At 42.3% G+C, this 16,924-nt stretch overlaps 2 protein-coding genes across 4 annotated transcripts in view; one reads left to right on the forward strand and one right to left on the reverse strand.

Moving 5' to 3' along the window:
- Positions 1 to 5,261, reverse strand: part of rtn3 (reticulon 3) — a 32,255-nt gene extending 26,994 nt beyond the window's left edge. Inside the window, exon 1 of one of the 2 annotated variants that reach the window (XM_086196628.1) lies at positions 4,958 to 5,261. In XM_086196628.1, the coding sequence (XP_086052754.1) occupies positions 4,958 to 5,048 (91 nt within the window). In that variant the 5' untranslated portion in view covers positions 5,049 to 5,261. The remainder of the gene's footprint in view (positions 1 to 4,957) is intronic. The other variant, XM_086196629.1, reaches the window with a different exon arrangement.
- A 972-nt stretch (positions 5,262 to 6,233) lies between these two features.
- men1 (multiple endocrine neoplasia I) lies at positions 6,234 to 16,357 on the forward strand. Of its 2 annotated transcripts, none has more exons than XM_086197005.1 (10): positions 6,234 to 6,391; positions 7,932 to 8,414; positions 8,522 to 8,730; positions 8,837 to 8,965; positions 10,313 to 10,353; positions 10,501 to 10,588; positions 11,213 to 11,349; positions 14,086 to 14,230; positions 14,704 to 14,877; positions 15,156 to 16,357. In XM_086197005.1, the coding sequence occupies exons 2-10, from the start codon at positions 7,979 to 7,981 to the stop codon at positions 15,672 to 15,674; spliced, it is 1,878 nt and encodes a 625-aa protein (XP_086053131.1). In that variant the 5' UTR covers positions 6,234 to 6,391; positions 7,932 to 7,978; the 3' UTR covers positions 15,675 to 16,357. The 2 variants fall into 2 exon arrangements, with proteins under 2 accessions (XP_086053131.1, XP_086053132.1); XM_086197006.1 differs by lacking the exon at positions 6,234 to 6,391 and adding an exon at positions 6,933 to 7,012.
- Positions 16,358 to 16,924: the final 567 nt, after the last annotated feature.

Below are 16,924 nucleotides of genomic sequence, written 5' to 3' on the forward strand. Positions count from 1 at the left end.
GCCTCGCTGAATCAGGACCCTACGTCTTGACTCATGAGAAAGGACTGAGGCTGTGTGTGTTTCAGGTGTTCCCGGGGGGGTGTGGTGTCTGTCTCCTGTTCAGTTTAACTGGGGTTCGTACAGGCTTGGCAGGTTGGAGTTGGTTTGCCCTTGCGTTACAGCATTCCTTCTCTTAAGTTCATGTGGCCGTTGCCCTCTCAACACCACACCTTCACTTTTCATTACAAAAACTAAAACTCACTTGGGTTACCACATTTGACACAGGCAAACTCCAAAAACAGATATGAAAAAGCAATCACAGAGAATATTAAGTACTTAAATATTAATCAAGGAACTAGAACTTGCAAATGCACCCTTTTGTTTGGAACCTGACTGATGTTGAGCTGGGACCCATGCTTTAGCCTTTCACTGAGTTTTGTGAAAACTGGCATCGTTGGTTTTGTGTAATCCTGCAGACCAACCAACAAAGAACATAAAGAAGAGGAAAAAAAAAGAAGCAAGGAAAGTTAAAACATTATAAACTATAATATTTAACACGTCTAGTGTCCATGCAACTATGTGAACGTCCAACTGGAATCACATCTCAGCCAATATTCACTTTCCTTTAGCCGTTGTCCCCTGCTAAATGCACTCAGATGCTCACCACAGATAAAAGAGGATAACATCCAAGTGAGGGACACTGAACTACCACCAGCCCCATTTCACTCTTTAATCCTGTGTTATTATTGGTTATTATAAAGCCTTTCTTTGGAGCAATTTGTGGGAAAGAATGTTCCTCAGACAAATGTTGGGCAATCAATCTAAAATAAAGAATCTACACTCCAAACAGTACTGTTTCTCTAGGTTCAGGGAAGGTTTGCCACCACTGCCCAAGGCTTCATAGGCTCGTGTCCTCATAGAGTAGCTGGTCCAGGGATGGTCTACTGCCGTGCCTGCTATTCCTGACCCGGTGCGCCAGTATAGTGTCACATACCCCTGAGGGCTAATTGATTATCAATGTGACCTCAGTGAGATGGTCCGCTCCAGCAGGGAGGAGGAGGAGGCATCTTAGCACCACGAGTAGAGAACAGGAGGCTGAAAGAAATCCATTTTCCATGATGGCTTCCATGTTTGCTTCACTTTGACGTGAAAACAGGGAGAACCCTCATCAAACAATGATTCAAATGCATTTATGCAATGAAGCAGAAGTCCATCGACAACAATGGTCCAAATATAATTTCTCACATGCACTTTGAAATAAAAAATAAAAATTATAGTCTTGCTTCTAAACTCATTCTTTATCATCAGGGCGCAGATTAAAAATAAATAAATTTCTTTTTATGGAGGTCTCCATCACAAAATTGCAGATAGCACCATCAACTGCATCTGTAGTCATGCTGAACCATCAAAATTATCCATACAATGTAAAGCAAAGAAGTGTATGAGAATAGATCTAACCTGAGGGCGGGGTCTGACAGTGCTAGTAATAGAAAGGTTAGTGTGCTCCTATTAGAACATTCCATTAGGAAATATGAGCTCGGGAGCAGCTGTAACACTGAAGAGGCACTTTCACAAAGACAATTGCTGCCATGGTCTGACAGCTCCAACCATCTCATTATGATTAAAATACCTTTTTTCAGACATTTTCAAATGCTTGTGCGGTTATATGGTGGGATTACACTACAGATTAACAGTCTGACTTCCTCTGAATATCTGATGCAATGTAGTTTGAGAAATGAGGCTCTCATTTTGAAGTGTGCCGCTTCCTCTGTGACTGGTGTCACTCATTAGTATGCAAGTCAGGTGGAATGGGCCCTGTCGCAGACACAAGCTGGAAAGGCTGGCCCTGCCGTCTGGTAGCCATGATGTGCAGGTGCAGAGCTTTATGAAAATACTACTGCTACTATAAAAGACTAGGAGAGAGATAAATAATCCCTGATAAAGATAACTTTGACAGAACAGTCATGCGGGTACATTTCTGGGTCACCTATGTGTGATTACAGAGGAAACATGGATCATTGATCGGCACAAGAGAGACCAATGCCTGCAAATAGTGGGGGAAAACACAAAACTGAAAAAAAATTAGGGTGCAGAATTACCTGTTGTCTATAAATTCAGAATACAGCACATTTCAAGAACCACAATACTCATGTCATACTCACCACTCTACTGGTCTCACTTCGAAGCCCTACTAGTCAATGGGTCTGCATCTAATGATAAGAATTGAATCTTCTGCTCAATATTATCTCGCGTGACCGATCAATTTTTCTGTTTAAAACATGGCAGAAAATCAGAAGACATGGTTGACAACCTGAGTCCGTTCAGGGCAGCCCGGTTTAAAAGATTTTTAATCTCATGCTGATGACTGGTTCAACATCTCTGATTTATCAAAGCATCTCAGTTTAACAGGCATTTATGGGCACAGCTACAGGTCAACACCAACTGATCGTTTTAGATTAAACCACTACTGGTGAAGATGGTCTGTATATTGTCATCAACATCACTCCACTGACTAAATGTTTCATTTGTAATTGCTGGTTAATGATGTAATAATTTTAAAAACTATTTAAATTCCTGATGAATACAAGCATGCCTTTTAAAGCAGGCAGACTCAGGAATATATTGTGGTCTTAATATCAATTATAAGGTTTGTTTGTGCATAAGGATGCATCAGTGATTGTTTATTATTAAATGTAGAGATTCTGGATTTAGATTCATCGACATATATTTAAAAACCTGCAACCCTCACATTGAGGGCCAATTGATCATTACAGTTCTATTCCCTGATATCTTGAAATTCAAATCCTACTAACGAAAGGAATCAAACAAAAACGACTAATTCCTGTTAAGGGTGGGTGATACAGCAAAAACTTGCCATGGGACGTGATGATGATGATGCAAAAATTGTTGTATGGTTTGAAATAGATACTGTGTTTAAACACATTGATTATTTTCTTATTGTTTTTCTGCACAAAGACAGCTTGCCTGATCTGAATTGACAATTTAATCTGCTTCTATATCAGCATCAATTTATACTACCTTATGACTGCAGGCTAGCCGCCTAAAAGTGCTGTGTAATCATGAGTTTGCACCAGAATAAAGCTCCTGCAGTGCATATGCCAAATCTCTACTGGTGGGCACATTATTACCACTGCATGGTATTTATTGTCATATTGCCCGTAACTACTTTCTGTAGATGGCTCAAAATTAGGTGTGTCCCCATTTTCAAATCAGTGATTCTATTTGGACTTTAGTTCTTAAGGTAACTATTATCATTGATATTAAATTTCAATATTTTTTCAGCATTGGCAGTTCTACCATTGTTACAACGTGTTGGTAGGATTGGGAAGGTGTCAAGCTTTGAGAACCAGTTTGAAAACCAGTTTCATACATCATCAACCTTATGTTAAGATAAAACTCCTGTCAATTCAACCATATACCATCAAATCTTAACACAAGGCCGTGTTACATATGACGTAGGGGAAGACAATGTTCTTCACGGTATGATTTACAGCCCCCCCCCCCACAGGAGAATGCAGTGAAGGGTCCAAAGCCCATGATTTGAGGTGACTCAGCAGTGTTGTAATCACTGAGATTTGTGCTGAGCAATGCTTGCTATCTTGGAACATTCTGAGTTTGGGCTGGGCTGCTTGAGATCTATTTCCACAATCTTTTTTTTTGGAGTCTGCCTCTGAAATGACAGTGCTGACAGTCTTAACCTGGTCCTGGAAGAAGCACACAAAAAGCTATAGTCTTTTTAGCTGTGTGTCCACATGAACAGCATCAAATACCACAACAATATGGCCTAATTTGCTCGTGGCTGCCCATTTGCCTGGGAGATTGCTGCCTGTGTTTAATCTTTACATACATCAAAAGGATGATGCGATTTGAAAGAATTCCTGGTCCTGTAATTGGTGGATTCCAAGAATAGTTTAATTTTTACATTCCTCTCCTTTGTGATAAACATCTTCAAGATCACACTGAACGTCAGAGCCACACCCTGCCATATCCAGTTGACGCCCATGACCACATGAGGAGTAATTGTTTAAAGCCTACAGTCATTAGGAATGCCAGAACACAGCTTTGCACGATTTTCCACTGAGTTGCACAGCGGCTGATAACTGTGGAGTTCAAATCAGAGAGCTTAATACAAACACACACGCTTATAATGAAGCTGCCACTCCCTCATAGACAATAACCAGCCTATCAGGCCCTGAGCGACAACACTGGTCCCCTGTTTTAATTATTCTCACCTAAATTGTGTAACCTTAAAAGCTTCAAATGACACCACATCAACAAAATGTCTGACAGCTGTCAGATGCTAACAAATACTAGCTTTCTTACACATTGGTTATTGTTTTTGTTTTTTGGCTGGTTACCATAATGAACAGTCAAGCGGGACAATGCGCCTTTAAGAGGTGCTGCGCGGTTAACAACGCATCTGCAGTGCGGGGCAGCGCAACACTTAGCGCTGGTAACGCTTGACCACTGCACGTATTGTCATTAAACTTGCACATTTTATGTCATAGGTACTATATCATAACACGAGTTCCAAATCGGCAATAGTACACATATTTCAATTCGGCCCATTTCTAAAAACCCGCGAAAAATTTGTAATTTCTTTCTCTCTCGAATCTGCTCCGCTATTCACAAGTACTTCGCTGCTAACATGGCTAGGCTACTATGCTAGTGTGCCCTACCACATCGGTTATAGAATATGGCTTCTTTTTTTTTTTTAAATAGCATCGGTAATATACATTTTTCCTCGACATTCCGGGAAGGTACAGGCCGCAGCTACACGGAGCGTGTTGGAGCTGCGCAGGTGTTCCCCATCACCGCCGATAAAAGCTCTCACAACCAGGCCCACAACAGACCTAATTCAATGGGTTAAATCCTACAAAAGCAATGACACTAGAGTGTGCTGACAGAGGGGGAAACGATGTTCAATTAGCAAACTTAACGTTGGGCTGTTTCTTACCGGATAGCTTGGATTCTTTGGCAGCAGAATTCTGTCCATCGGCGAACCCTTGGGACGAGGATATCTGGGCGGACTGAGTCATTGGATCCATCGTACTGTAACTAGTGTCAAAGCACAAGAGCTCTCAACGTCCTCGGTTAAACTGGTTTTAAAAGTGTTTTTTTTTCTAACAATGTAAAAAGCTTCTTTCCTCTGTTTCCCCCCGAGAGTGGGACTTGGTTCCGCACCTCACCGTTACGTCCGAGAAGCACAGAGAGAAATGCGGAGATGGAAGGAAACAAGGCGGAGCACGAAGGAGGGCAAAACATGTCGGGTTGGAGGCTTTCGAGTACAGTAGGATATTTTACACTCAACATCACATATAGAAAGAATACGTACAAACAATTAAAGTAAGGTTAAAACACAACATTAGAATCATTACCACCATGGTAATTGTCTTCCAAAACACCTTATCATAACTGCGATATCAATAAAAATCACAGTGTTACGTGGTGATTGTAGTTTGTTGATGACGTCATGTGAGTAATGAATAATTTGAACAGCACCTGAAAGCAGCAGGGCGAATATTCCTGAACATGGCTCTGAACAAAAAGTTTTTTGTATTTCGGCCACTGGATGACAGTGATATTCAAGTAAACATACATGTCGATTTGGCTGACCGGTGTTTTAGCCGTTTGCTTTGTATCTTAACATTATCGGTAACATTTTTTTTATTCAAGCACTGGTTTGCAACGTCATTTATAGTGCTAGTTTAATTTTTATTTTGCGTATGTCATTACTAAGTCTCAGTTGTTACCTTTCATCTTGTATTGTGACGTTCCTCTAGAAATGTTTGTAGTTAAAATCAACCTGCCAAGGACCTAGTAGATGTACATGAGCTTCTGCTTATGATTTTTAATGTTTACATGGATTTTTTTCATTAATATGACCTGCCCTTATTTCAAACTAATAAACTGGAATGAGAATTTGTGTTAAAACTGGATATTGTCAAATTGCCATGTAAAAAAAGTTGATTGAATACAATTATGATGTAACTTCTAAGGTATACAGCTCACTTTTATTCATCTCTCAAATAAATGGTTTTACTGCAGCCTGTTTTCCATGATGTAATGTTTACTTACCTTTGCTCTGTTCTCTGCCATTTTTAACGCGGCGTAACAAAGGCGCCCTCTGTTGATGGCATTCACGGATTCAAAAGTTTTGAACTACATTTCCCGTCACATACGAGAGGGGCCCGCCAGTGAGTTATGTAGATCTACATCTAAAGGGGATGGGTCTATCTGCGCGCTACCGCGCTGGACTGGCCGCTGTGAAATCTGCTCTAGTACGCACACGTACTTACGCACTCCAACAGACTTTTCAGGCAGACTGAACTGCGCGGCAAAAGAAGGGGGACACAAACAAAAACATGTGGCTGGGACAGTAAGAAAACTGGTATGTTCTTTCATACCCATTGCTCAGTTTCCATACCGGCTCGAGGTTCAAGTCGACGAGTATCGCAGTATATTGTGTGGGAGTATTTGGCGAGAACGCTAACGTTAACTGGTTATCCAAAAGTGGCGAGTTAGGCTAACTAGCGGCTCGTTAGCTTGTTAGCGGCGGCTGTATATAGCTTTCATTCAGTCACCCGCTCCCGGGTTGTTTGTTACAGCCTGTGACTTCCTCTCTGACTTAAACAGTCTCAGCACTTAAGCACGCTTGTGTGAACTTGGGGTTTTTAAGGCAAACCCATGCCGATTTGAAGCTTTTAAAAAGGCAGCTAGTGTTAACATAACTAAGTAAAGTTAGCTAGTTAGCGTCACGTCGCGCCAGCCAGTCGGGCCAATTAAATTACTAACCAAACGTAGTATTTCGGTGTGTAGTGAGCAGTGTGGACATGGTGGGGGCTTTCCCGGCGTAGCAGTTTCCATCACTATCATTCAAAAGGCACCATCTGCTCTGTATTGAATATACGTAGTTAGCGGCAGCGCCCCGCCCACCAAAGCGCCATATAGCCTCTGATAGCTGTATTGATGTAACCAACATTACGCAACGAGTCAAGCTGCGGAACTGTGGGTCAGTTTATTTCAATTTGTTTAACGAGATGTACCTTTATCTCTCCAAAAGCATTGTTAGGATTAAAAATTAGCTGCTAATCAATGACGATGGGTCTGAATTAAAGGGACAGTTGACCATAACTTCATATATTTACAAAAATAAATGATATTTTCCTTATCGGTGAAAGACGATTTGGCTTTTAAGTTACATAAGCAGTCTTTTAATTCCAAAAGCTGCTTATTAAATGTTGGGATTTGCTAAACACACACAGTGAGGTAAGCACAAAAAGAAACATCCAAGAGAGATTTCAGTATAAATTGTTACATATTGATATGTAGGAAATTTTCCAGCATTACTGTAAATGAAATGATTTTGTGGTCTAAGAAAAATCCAGGCGTCACATTTATTGTTTTGATGGAATGAAGCTCTATTATTTTTTAACCCTTGAAAGATTGTGATTGTGTTTTATTTATTATTGGGCTGATTAATCTACTTCAGTTTCAAATTTTGTGGATCTGATGTCTCTGGATTTATCTGTAAAATAATGGAAAAGCTGTAAAAAAACAGATTTGCATTATTTAAGAACAAAATTGCTTACAAATTTTATAAAAATGTGTTTGTACATCCCTCCTGTGAGGATTTTTTTAATGTTTTTATCTGTTTGAGAGAGAAATGTATTTATTTCAATGATTAGTTGACTCTAAATCCTTATTTTATTATATACATTAATAATTTGTCACCTTAACTCATTTACATTTGATAGATTCGGCCTGAGTGTCAAAAACAGCGTTGATAATTAGCAATGATAGAAACAGTGTCACACTGCCAGTTCAATATTTCTTGACATTAACCTAATGATAGCTGTCTTAATCTTTTAGTTTTTGAGAAATCTCTTTGCTTTAATGCTAAATCGTTCTGGCTGATCTGTTGTCTTCAGTCCAGCAGGAGAGGAGAACATCAGTGTGCTGACTGACGGTGGATAGAATGGGTTTGCACTCGGCACAGAAGAGGCACTTTCCCCTGCGGGGGATTGATGGCGTGGTTCAACTGTTTGATGCCGAGCTCCACAAGTCTGAGCCAGACCTAGCCCTTCTCTCCCTGGTCCTGGGTTTTGTCGAGCACTTCCTGGCTGTGAACCGGGTCATCCCCATAAATGTTCCTGGAGTACGGTTTGAACCACTGGAACCAGACTGTCCAAATTCCTGCTTCCCCACGGTGGAGCTGGGTATGATTTCTGCATTGTACGAGCGCTTCACAGCCCAGATCCGTGGGGCTGTGGACCTGTCCCAGTACCGGAGGACTGCTGCTGGGTCAAGCAGGGAGCTGGTGAAAAAAGTGTCAGATGTGATCTGGAACAGTCTCAGCCGTTCTTACTTCAAAGACAGAGCCCACATCCAGTCCCTCTTTAGTCTCATCACTGGTATGACATGCAAGTTTTAGATTGAAGTTTTAAATACATTTAAATGCTGTGTGTAAACTTTAATCAAACATTGTTAAAGTAGCAAAAGTTATGTTCTGTCATTTAAGGTACCAAATTGGACAGCTCTGGGGTGGCATTTGCAGTGGTGGCTGCCTGCCAGGTCCTTGGTCTGAAGGATGTGCACCTGGCGTTGTCAGAGGACCACGCTTGGGTCATCTTCGGCAAAAACGGTGAAGAAACAGCCGAAGTCACGTGGCACGGCAAGGGTAACGAAGACAGACGGGGACAAACGGTCACTGCTGGAGTGAATGAGAAGGTACAGCTTGTCTGCAGTTGTGTCTCAGAAAATGAGCATATCACTGTTTAGATTGGGAAATAACCACTGGTCACTGATCCTGTCTGTCTGTCTGTCTGTCTCTCAGAGTTGGCTGTATCTCAAGGGCTCTTACATGAGATGTGACCGAAACATGGAGGTGGCCTTCATGGTTTGTGCCATCAACCCGTCACTGGACCTGCACACTGACAGCTCCGAGCTCTTGCAGCTCCAGCAGGTGAACACACACCACCTTGAGCCGATTACTACACTCACAATGTGCTGGAAAAAATAAAGATTAAGAACTGTTGAGGAAAAACTACTTTCGATTAAGTTTAGTTAATTAATAGGGTTTCAGGGTATCTACGCTGAACATCCCCGTCCCTCACGACGCACAGTAAACGGTTGTGTATCTGGTTTCCCCCCTCACACAACATTTGAAAAATGAGCTTCCCAGAGACTGGAATAACCAAAATGCTAAAGAGGAAGAGGGGGAAAAATTGCAGCTCTGGGAAGTATAGCTTAGAAATATAATTATTTATAACAGTTGGTTAATATTAAAAATTAAATCATTAATGAGTAGGAGAAAATCGTTGCTCTAATAGTGATCTGACCTGTCCTTAATCACTGACAGCCCCCCCCCCCCCCCCCCATGTAATAAAAAAATATTTCCCTCTGTCAAACCGAACAGATCTGCCTCATATTTTGGGCTTTTTAAATTATTGGGGGGTTCACTCAGAACTGGAGGATATGCCAAGGTGCCAGTAAAAAACAAAGATAAAAACTGAGGGGAAAAAGTTCTATACCCTTGGATCAAAGCCAGTAACTTTAATGAGTTATTACTTTAATCATTAAAAATATTTAATCTCCACTGCACAGATGAAGCGGTGCAGTGGAGGAGAAACTCCTACACTCTTTGAAAATCAACCCTATACTTTTTGATCAATCCTGCAAAATATGACTGACCTCTTTGGTGGGGGTAATAAACAGTTAAACAAACAGCAGTGCAGATAAACGGCCAAGGAAATCGATCAAAGCAGCAGCACGAAAATTCACTCAGCGGTGAAAACGGCCTGTATTTCTGCTGCGGCCTACTTTTATAGCTGTGGTCTGCAATCTGGTTTCATTCCTTTTCTTTCTCAAACTCCTTTCTCCAAAACTGCATCATGCAAGTTGTGATTTGCAACATCCGTTTTCTCACATTGATTTCTCAAATCGAAAACACTGTACTTGCGCCTCATGCAAGAGCCCCGATGGACGTGATGACGGTTCCTCGTCACCAACATTTGAATCCTGTGTGAACCATGACCTTATTTTGTTGTTTGTTGAAACATTTCCTTATATCACACTTTAAACTTAGGTTTATCAACGCATTACTGTCACCATTGATTAAAGACGAAGACGATCCAGAGCTGCTCATTTCTAAATCAAGAAGTGAGGAATAGTGGAATAGTTATGACCTTGTTTGAAGGGGAGCCGTTTGTGACTCTACCATGCGGTCTTCTACAGAACCATCGTAAAACTCTGAATTCCATTCATAAAGTTGTGCTTTTTCATTTTTTTCTTGTGTCTCTGTTTAAATCAGAAACTGCTTTGGTTGCTGTATGAACGAGGTGACCTAGACAGGTGAGAGTGCTTGTTAATGAAGATAAACTCAGCTGTAAACATTTGATTATCTTAGTCTGTGTACACACCTACCTGCTTGCCCACCACAAAAAGATTGATACGGAGCAGCAGAAGTCTGTATCACTGACCTGCTGTACTGTGCACCAGATATCCAATGGCCATGGGAACTCTAGCAGACCTGGAGGACCAGGATCCAATCCCTGGCAAGGAGAACCCACTGAAAATCCACCTCAAGGTACGATTCAGTAGGTACTTGCCAGAAATAGTATGTAACCTCTGAGAACAATTTTTCTGTTTCCTTCTATCCATCCATTTCCTACACAGCTTATCTGTTAAGGGTTGTCGGGGGGGGGGGGGGGCTAGAGTCTGTCCCAGCTGACATTGAGGGAGAGGCGGGGTTCACCCTGGACGGGTCGCCAATCCGTTGCAGGCCCATCAGGAGCAATTAGGGGCTCAGTATCTTCCTCAAGGATACTTGGACAGGGTCATTGGAGGATGTTAGGATTGAACCAATGACCCTTCGGTTGCTAGACGGCCACTCTACCGCCAAGCCACGCCGCCCCTGTGTTCTGTTTCAACAGCTGTATTTATTTTTCTGTGGAACAGAATCAGACTTGCGCTTACCAAAACCAACCACACGAGGTCAGCGCTACTAGTCATATTCAAAACAAGAGGAAGAGTAGCAGTTGAATTACTAAATTGGTTGTTGATGATCCAGTGAGATGTGAACCCTTTAGAGTCGTAGGAACTACATATCACTGAATCCCTATTAAATTTGCCATTGTCTGCAGTAAACGTATTTCTTCACAGATCAGGATGATGAACAGGAATATATTTTTCTGTCTTTACTGCGTTCCAGGCTGTGAGTTCTGCTCAGAGGCACTACAACAACGAGCACATCTACCCCTACATGTACTTGGCTGGTTTCCACTACAGACACAGGAATGTGCGGGAAGCTCTGAGGGCCTGGTCCGAGGCTGCCCAGGTCATGCAGGAGTGAGTTCACTTTGATTTTACACACCTCCACCGAATTTTAATTTTCTCTGTAACACTAGTGAGAAGAAGAGAAATAAAAGCCATACACACACACACAGTCTAAGGGTTTAGGTGCTGTAGGATACAAATAACCTGTTTTCTTTCAAACTGAATAAATGTTAGTTGAATTAGAGACAATTTGGATCACACTTTCTCACCCTCCCTCGCTGTATCAGATGGTTTTTGATGATTAGACGTTAAATTTGCTTTTAAAAAAAGGTAGATGATTTCCCTTAATATTTCTGCTTGTTTAAACGAGCTGACAATCAAAACTCTCAGCAATCAACACCATCAGTTAAATTGATATAATAATAATCACTGTTGTCTGAGGCTGGCTTCTCTAGTGTGGCTCCATCTCTGCATTCCTGGGAGAGCGCTACTGCCCGAGCAGGTCTCTCAGTCAACAAACCGTTCACCAGACTGACCCCAGAGCCTGTTAACACGCTGCGATTTCTAAATAAGAACCAGTAAACATGCCATCCTTTCTGCTGAGGACTGAACAAGGCCTCCCCTAGTAGTTTTAGTCTGAGAATTGCGACTTCAGGTTTTCGTTTTGTTAGCTAGTTGGCTGCTGTTGATCCCCAATTAGCTGCTCTTTGTGCCAAATGATTCAGTGTCTATTCTTGTTTTTATTCATGTTTATACTTTTGATGGTCTGGCTACTAGTGAGGTTGAGGGCCGACCAGCGGGGGAGGTGATCGTCTTTCTACAATGTATGAGGGCTTTTGAAGGATAAGTTCAAGTTTTTAAGGAAGACTTAATTGTTTTGCGTCCTCAATCATAATAATAAAAATAATAATGATAGTAATAAAAAACTGTGTTTTCAGTATTAAGTCTTGAAAAAGCATCTTCCCACATACCTGGGCAGAGACGAGGCTCCTACTGACACCCTCACAGCAACAGGATCAGTCAGTCCTCCTGCAAGCTGTTCTGCTTCACTGTTATAAATTATACTGACAAGACAAAGGCTAATTATTATATAGCTTATAAACTTCTGAGCCAGGATGATTTTCAGTCATCGCTCATGACAAAAATGTATATTGAGACATTTACAGGAGTCCTGGCACAGCTTTAACAACCGCCAAGGTGCATGGAAAATGAAGGAAGTGTTGGAGAGGTTAAAGAAGCTCCAACACTTATTAAACAATCTACTTGATTAGATTATTATTATAATGATTATTATTGTTGATAATAATCACTAATGTTATGACTTGTAATTCTTCAGGTGTCACTACATCATCAACAACAACAGAAAGAAAAAGCGCCCTTGTGGGGGTGTGTCATTGTGGGAGATGGCCAATCATAAGACTGACGGGCGATTCCTGCCTTGGTTTCCGCCCTAAAACGGTCAAAATCTGTGACAAGAGTGAGCAGAACTGAGCATCGAGAGCCAGAGCTCACTACAAGCAGAGCAGCTGCTAGTGATCATGCTGTAGGGTTCAGTATTCACACGAGGTGACATTTTTAGCCATTGCTGTGTATTTTTTACACACTTACACCTTCCTGCACCTCTCGCGGATAAGTTTGTGCGCATGGACTAAAAAAAGTGCTCACTGCAGTTAAGTTCAGCAAGTGTGACCCAAAATAATGGGCTCGTGTGTATGTTTTGTTGCTCACTTGCCTTATGACATAAATGTAATTCCATTTTGTGGAGTCACATGTTGGTGCTTGCATTTGAAAAAAGAACCCACCTCCAATGGAAACAAAAACCTTTGTTTATTTTCTGAAGGCTCACAAGCATTATAAATAATAATTTACATATATTCCGTTTTTTCATATATATATCTTATAAAATCTTGTTTAAAAAGTATCGACTAGTGGTAATTGATAAGGAGCACATTTGAATACTGGATTTACTCTGGAAGATGTCAATCTTGACAATAAAGAAAAAAATGGCTTTTTCATCAAGCCTTTGAAAATATTGCGATATTTACAGTAACTCAATACCCTTGTAAGACCCTTTTTCATCATACATTCCACCTCCTTGAAGCATCTTGCCCTTCATTTTCCCCACATCTGCTCCGTGTCTCTGCTGATTGTAGATGAGATAATCACCTGATCATCCAACAGAAGAGTCTCATCTCTTTCACTGGTTGAACACCAGGTGGCAGTCAACTCACACCTTTTCATTGACCGATGCAAGCATCTCAATAAATGTTCCAGGTCAGGTACTTGATTTCAAAGTGTCGTCATGAATGAGGTAACACTTGGAAGTGGGGTGCCTGGTTGACATTCTAAGTCGTGCTTTACCTCTCAAATGTTTGTCCTGCTTCAGTACCACTCAGCCTGAGAGGGTGTGGTGGCTCAGGCAGGAGTCCAGCGTCACATCCTCACTCTTTCCTCCCCTGAAACACGGCAGCTAAAAATACCACCAGTGACCCACCAGACGACACATTCCTCCCTCATCTATTAGCTTCCTTTTCCTGCTCCCTCATTGTTCTGCTGCTTCAGCCTTTTCCTCTGAAACACCATCGACACAAGGGTGTGTGAGTGGTAGATTTCATAAATGTGGACGTGTTGTAGTCTAGGTGGTCTTAACATCTCAATAAAAACATTAACATGTTACAGATCAACGTTCACCCCCAGCTTCTTGATTTTTATCTGTCATGGTTGAACTTAAGGCATTTATCTTCATCTGCTGTGTTTTCTCTCTCGCCGATCCTATAAGCTCCTCTCCTTTGTTACCTGTTCCTGCAGCTATAACTATTTCCGTGAGGATGAGGAGATCTACAAGGAATTCTTTGACATTGCAAATGATGTTATCCCTACACTGCTGAAGGAGACAGCTGCGGCGGCGGAGAGCCCCGGGGAAGGTGGTGAAACCGGAGAAGGAGCCGATAGGGTAAGCAGCAAGAGGATGATGTTAGAACAGCATACAAAACTCCCAGGTCAGATTGATTTTACAGGAGGTAGGAAAAATTTCTATTGTGACTCTCGCCTCCTGTCACAAGCCTTGAGCAATGACTGAAATAGATTTATAGATGCATGCAAATTCTCTCCTCTCAACTATTACTGCATCCAGAGTAAGTGTTTCACACTCGAGTGCAACCTGCTGACGACAGACCCCCATCTTCATTTATATCTGAAGCCATGCTTTCTGAGAGATCACGCGTCTCTGGGAAACCCCAAGCGTGTGGTCCTGCAGAACAATGGAACCAGATGTGCAGTTAGATACTGCATTTATCATAATTTTTATATTTACTCTTTCTTGCAGCTTGAATATAGTCAACATTTTTATCATGTATCAGATCCCAGTGCAGTCTAGATCATCTTCAGATGTGTTCTTCAACTTTCCTTCCATTTGTCTCTCTGCAGGAGCACCCCAAGCAGGCAGCAGCTCTCTCTGCACTGCAGGACCCAGAATGCTTTGCCCACCTGCTGTGTTTCTATGACGGCATCTGCAAATGGGAGGAGGGCAGTCCCACCCCCGTCCTCCACGTGGGCTGGGCCACCTACTTGGTCCAGTCTCTGAGCCGCTTTGATGCTCAGGTGAGAAAGACTGCCATGACCTTCAAAATGATACCAGCTAACTCAGACGCAGGTGTGATGCGTTTGGGGTTCTCTTCTGATTATCTCAGCACCCTCTAGAACCAAAGAGCACGAGAATGTAAAATATGTAGCAGGCGTGATGACCCAGTAAATTGGCATTAAAATGCAACAAGTTCATCAACATAAAGCCTGTGGGATGCAAGCACTCTGGCTGGAAGGTTTTCCCTGTTAAGGTATTCACCTCATGAAGCTAAAATGTTTGTCTTTTTTTTCTCAAGGTTCGTCAGAAAGTGTCAATCATCACTAAAGAGCCGGAGTCTCAGGATGATGACGACCAGTCCAGCGAAGATCCCCGAGAGGGACGCAGGCGAGGCCCCAGGAGGGAGTCCAAACTGGAGGAGCAGAGTTCCCCCCTCCCTGCTGCTCCCACCTCCCCGGCCTCTCAGGCCACACCAGCCCAGCCCAAGAAGGTGGGCGAAGGAGGGGGTCGCCGCCGTTCCTCCCAGAGTCAGCGAGGAGGCGACACTGAAGGAAAACCCAAGTCCCCCAGCCCAGACGCGGCGCCCTCGCCCTCATCCCAGCAACAGGCTTCACCCTCCTCAGCTACTCCGGTCGTTGTCTTCCAGAGCGAGAAGATGAAGGGGATGAAGGAGCTGCTGTGTGCAGCCAAGGTAAACTCCAGTGCCATCAAGCTGCAGCTCACCGCCCAGTCTCAGGTCCAGATGAAGAGGCAGAAGAGCACGCCGGCCGGGGACTACTCCATGTCCTTCATGAAGCGGCAGCGCAAATCACTTTAGACATTCTGATTGTTGTAGGAGTCCTCCTGAGATCCATACTGTGAACAGCAGCAGCAGCACAAATGCTCCATCAACTTGCTTTTGTTTTTAGTGTTTTTTTTGTTTGTTTGTTTTTTACCAGTGTTTCCTCCAGAGGTCCCATTCAGTCAAAACCCTCATAATTCCAAGCAATATCTTTGACTTGCACTGATGATCTGAGTGAGGTGTCACGCATCAGGTGGGCGCAATTCATCCAGTCTCTACTGCTCAGAAACATTCTGGCTGACTCATCACCTCTCAGCAACCTGCAGTGTGGATGTTGGAAGCCAAAGTTATGACCTGAATTCAACTGACGTGCAGATATCAATTCGTATTGCTAGAAATCTGGTATTATTGACTGAAACCTTGGAAGTGATTAATTTAGGATAGTTACTGTGTAACATTGTCCACTTCAGCTCTATCGACAGCTTCTTTCTTGCTAGCTCTATGTTGCCTTACTTTGCCTTTGTTCTTTTCTAAAGTAGATGGCCTTTAGTTTAGGGAGGAGCTGAGCTAGGCCTGTTTCTAATGATTAGAGAAGACCAGAAAGACCATGCACTGTTGAGACGGAGCCACGTTAGGTGGCCCTGCTATGTCGTATTAGCTTGATGACTGGTGGTTTTTGTTCTTGTTTTTGTATCTGCAAGTAATAAAGACCCGGTGAAACTAGAGTGCCATGACGTCCAATGATCAATCGATGCGTAAAGACATGAGTTTACAGGTGGAAGAGAGAGGCTTTGGATCATTTGTCACTATATTCTTCCACTGTTCAAAAACTTGTAATTGCAATTGTAAGTCAATTTGTCTTAGATTTTATATCAAGCCTGGACTATAAATGATTTGGAGAGAGGTTTGTATGTGAAACTTGGTTAAATTTATCTCATGGACGGATGCAGACAGCACGGAATAAGAATATATGAATCACAACCATTATCCCACCTACTGATACCCACCAGGGAGCATCGTGGAGTAAGAAGGATGGAAAGTTTGTCTCAACAAACATGGTGAAACATTTATCATGACAAAGCAACAACATTTCAACATTAGTTGAAGATATAGCCTACGAACGAGAAGTGAAATGCACAACATGTACACCTCGAGGTCAGCAGGTGTCGCTCTCACTCTGAATGCACTGATCTATTCTGGTGACCAGGTTTACCCAACTAACCACCTATAGTTACAGTTGGAATAGCGGTAATAAGACAAACAGTTCTTGTGATCGATCTCACTGT

The sequence above is a fragment of the Aulostomus chinensis genome, chromosome 24 (genome assembly GCF_037954235.1).
Source record: "Aulostomus chinensis isolate RoL2024-O1b breed Wild chromosome 24, RoL_Achi_v1.0, whole genome shotgun sequence".
NCBI classification, from domain to species: domain Eukaryota; kingdom Metazoa; phylum Chordata; class Actinopteri; order Syngnathiformes; family Aulostomidae; genus Aulostomus; species Aulostomus chinensis.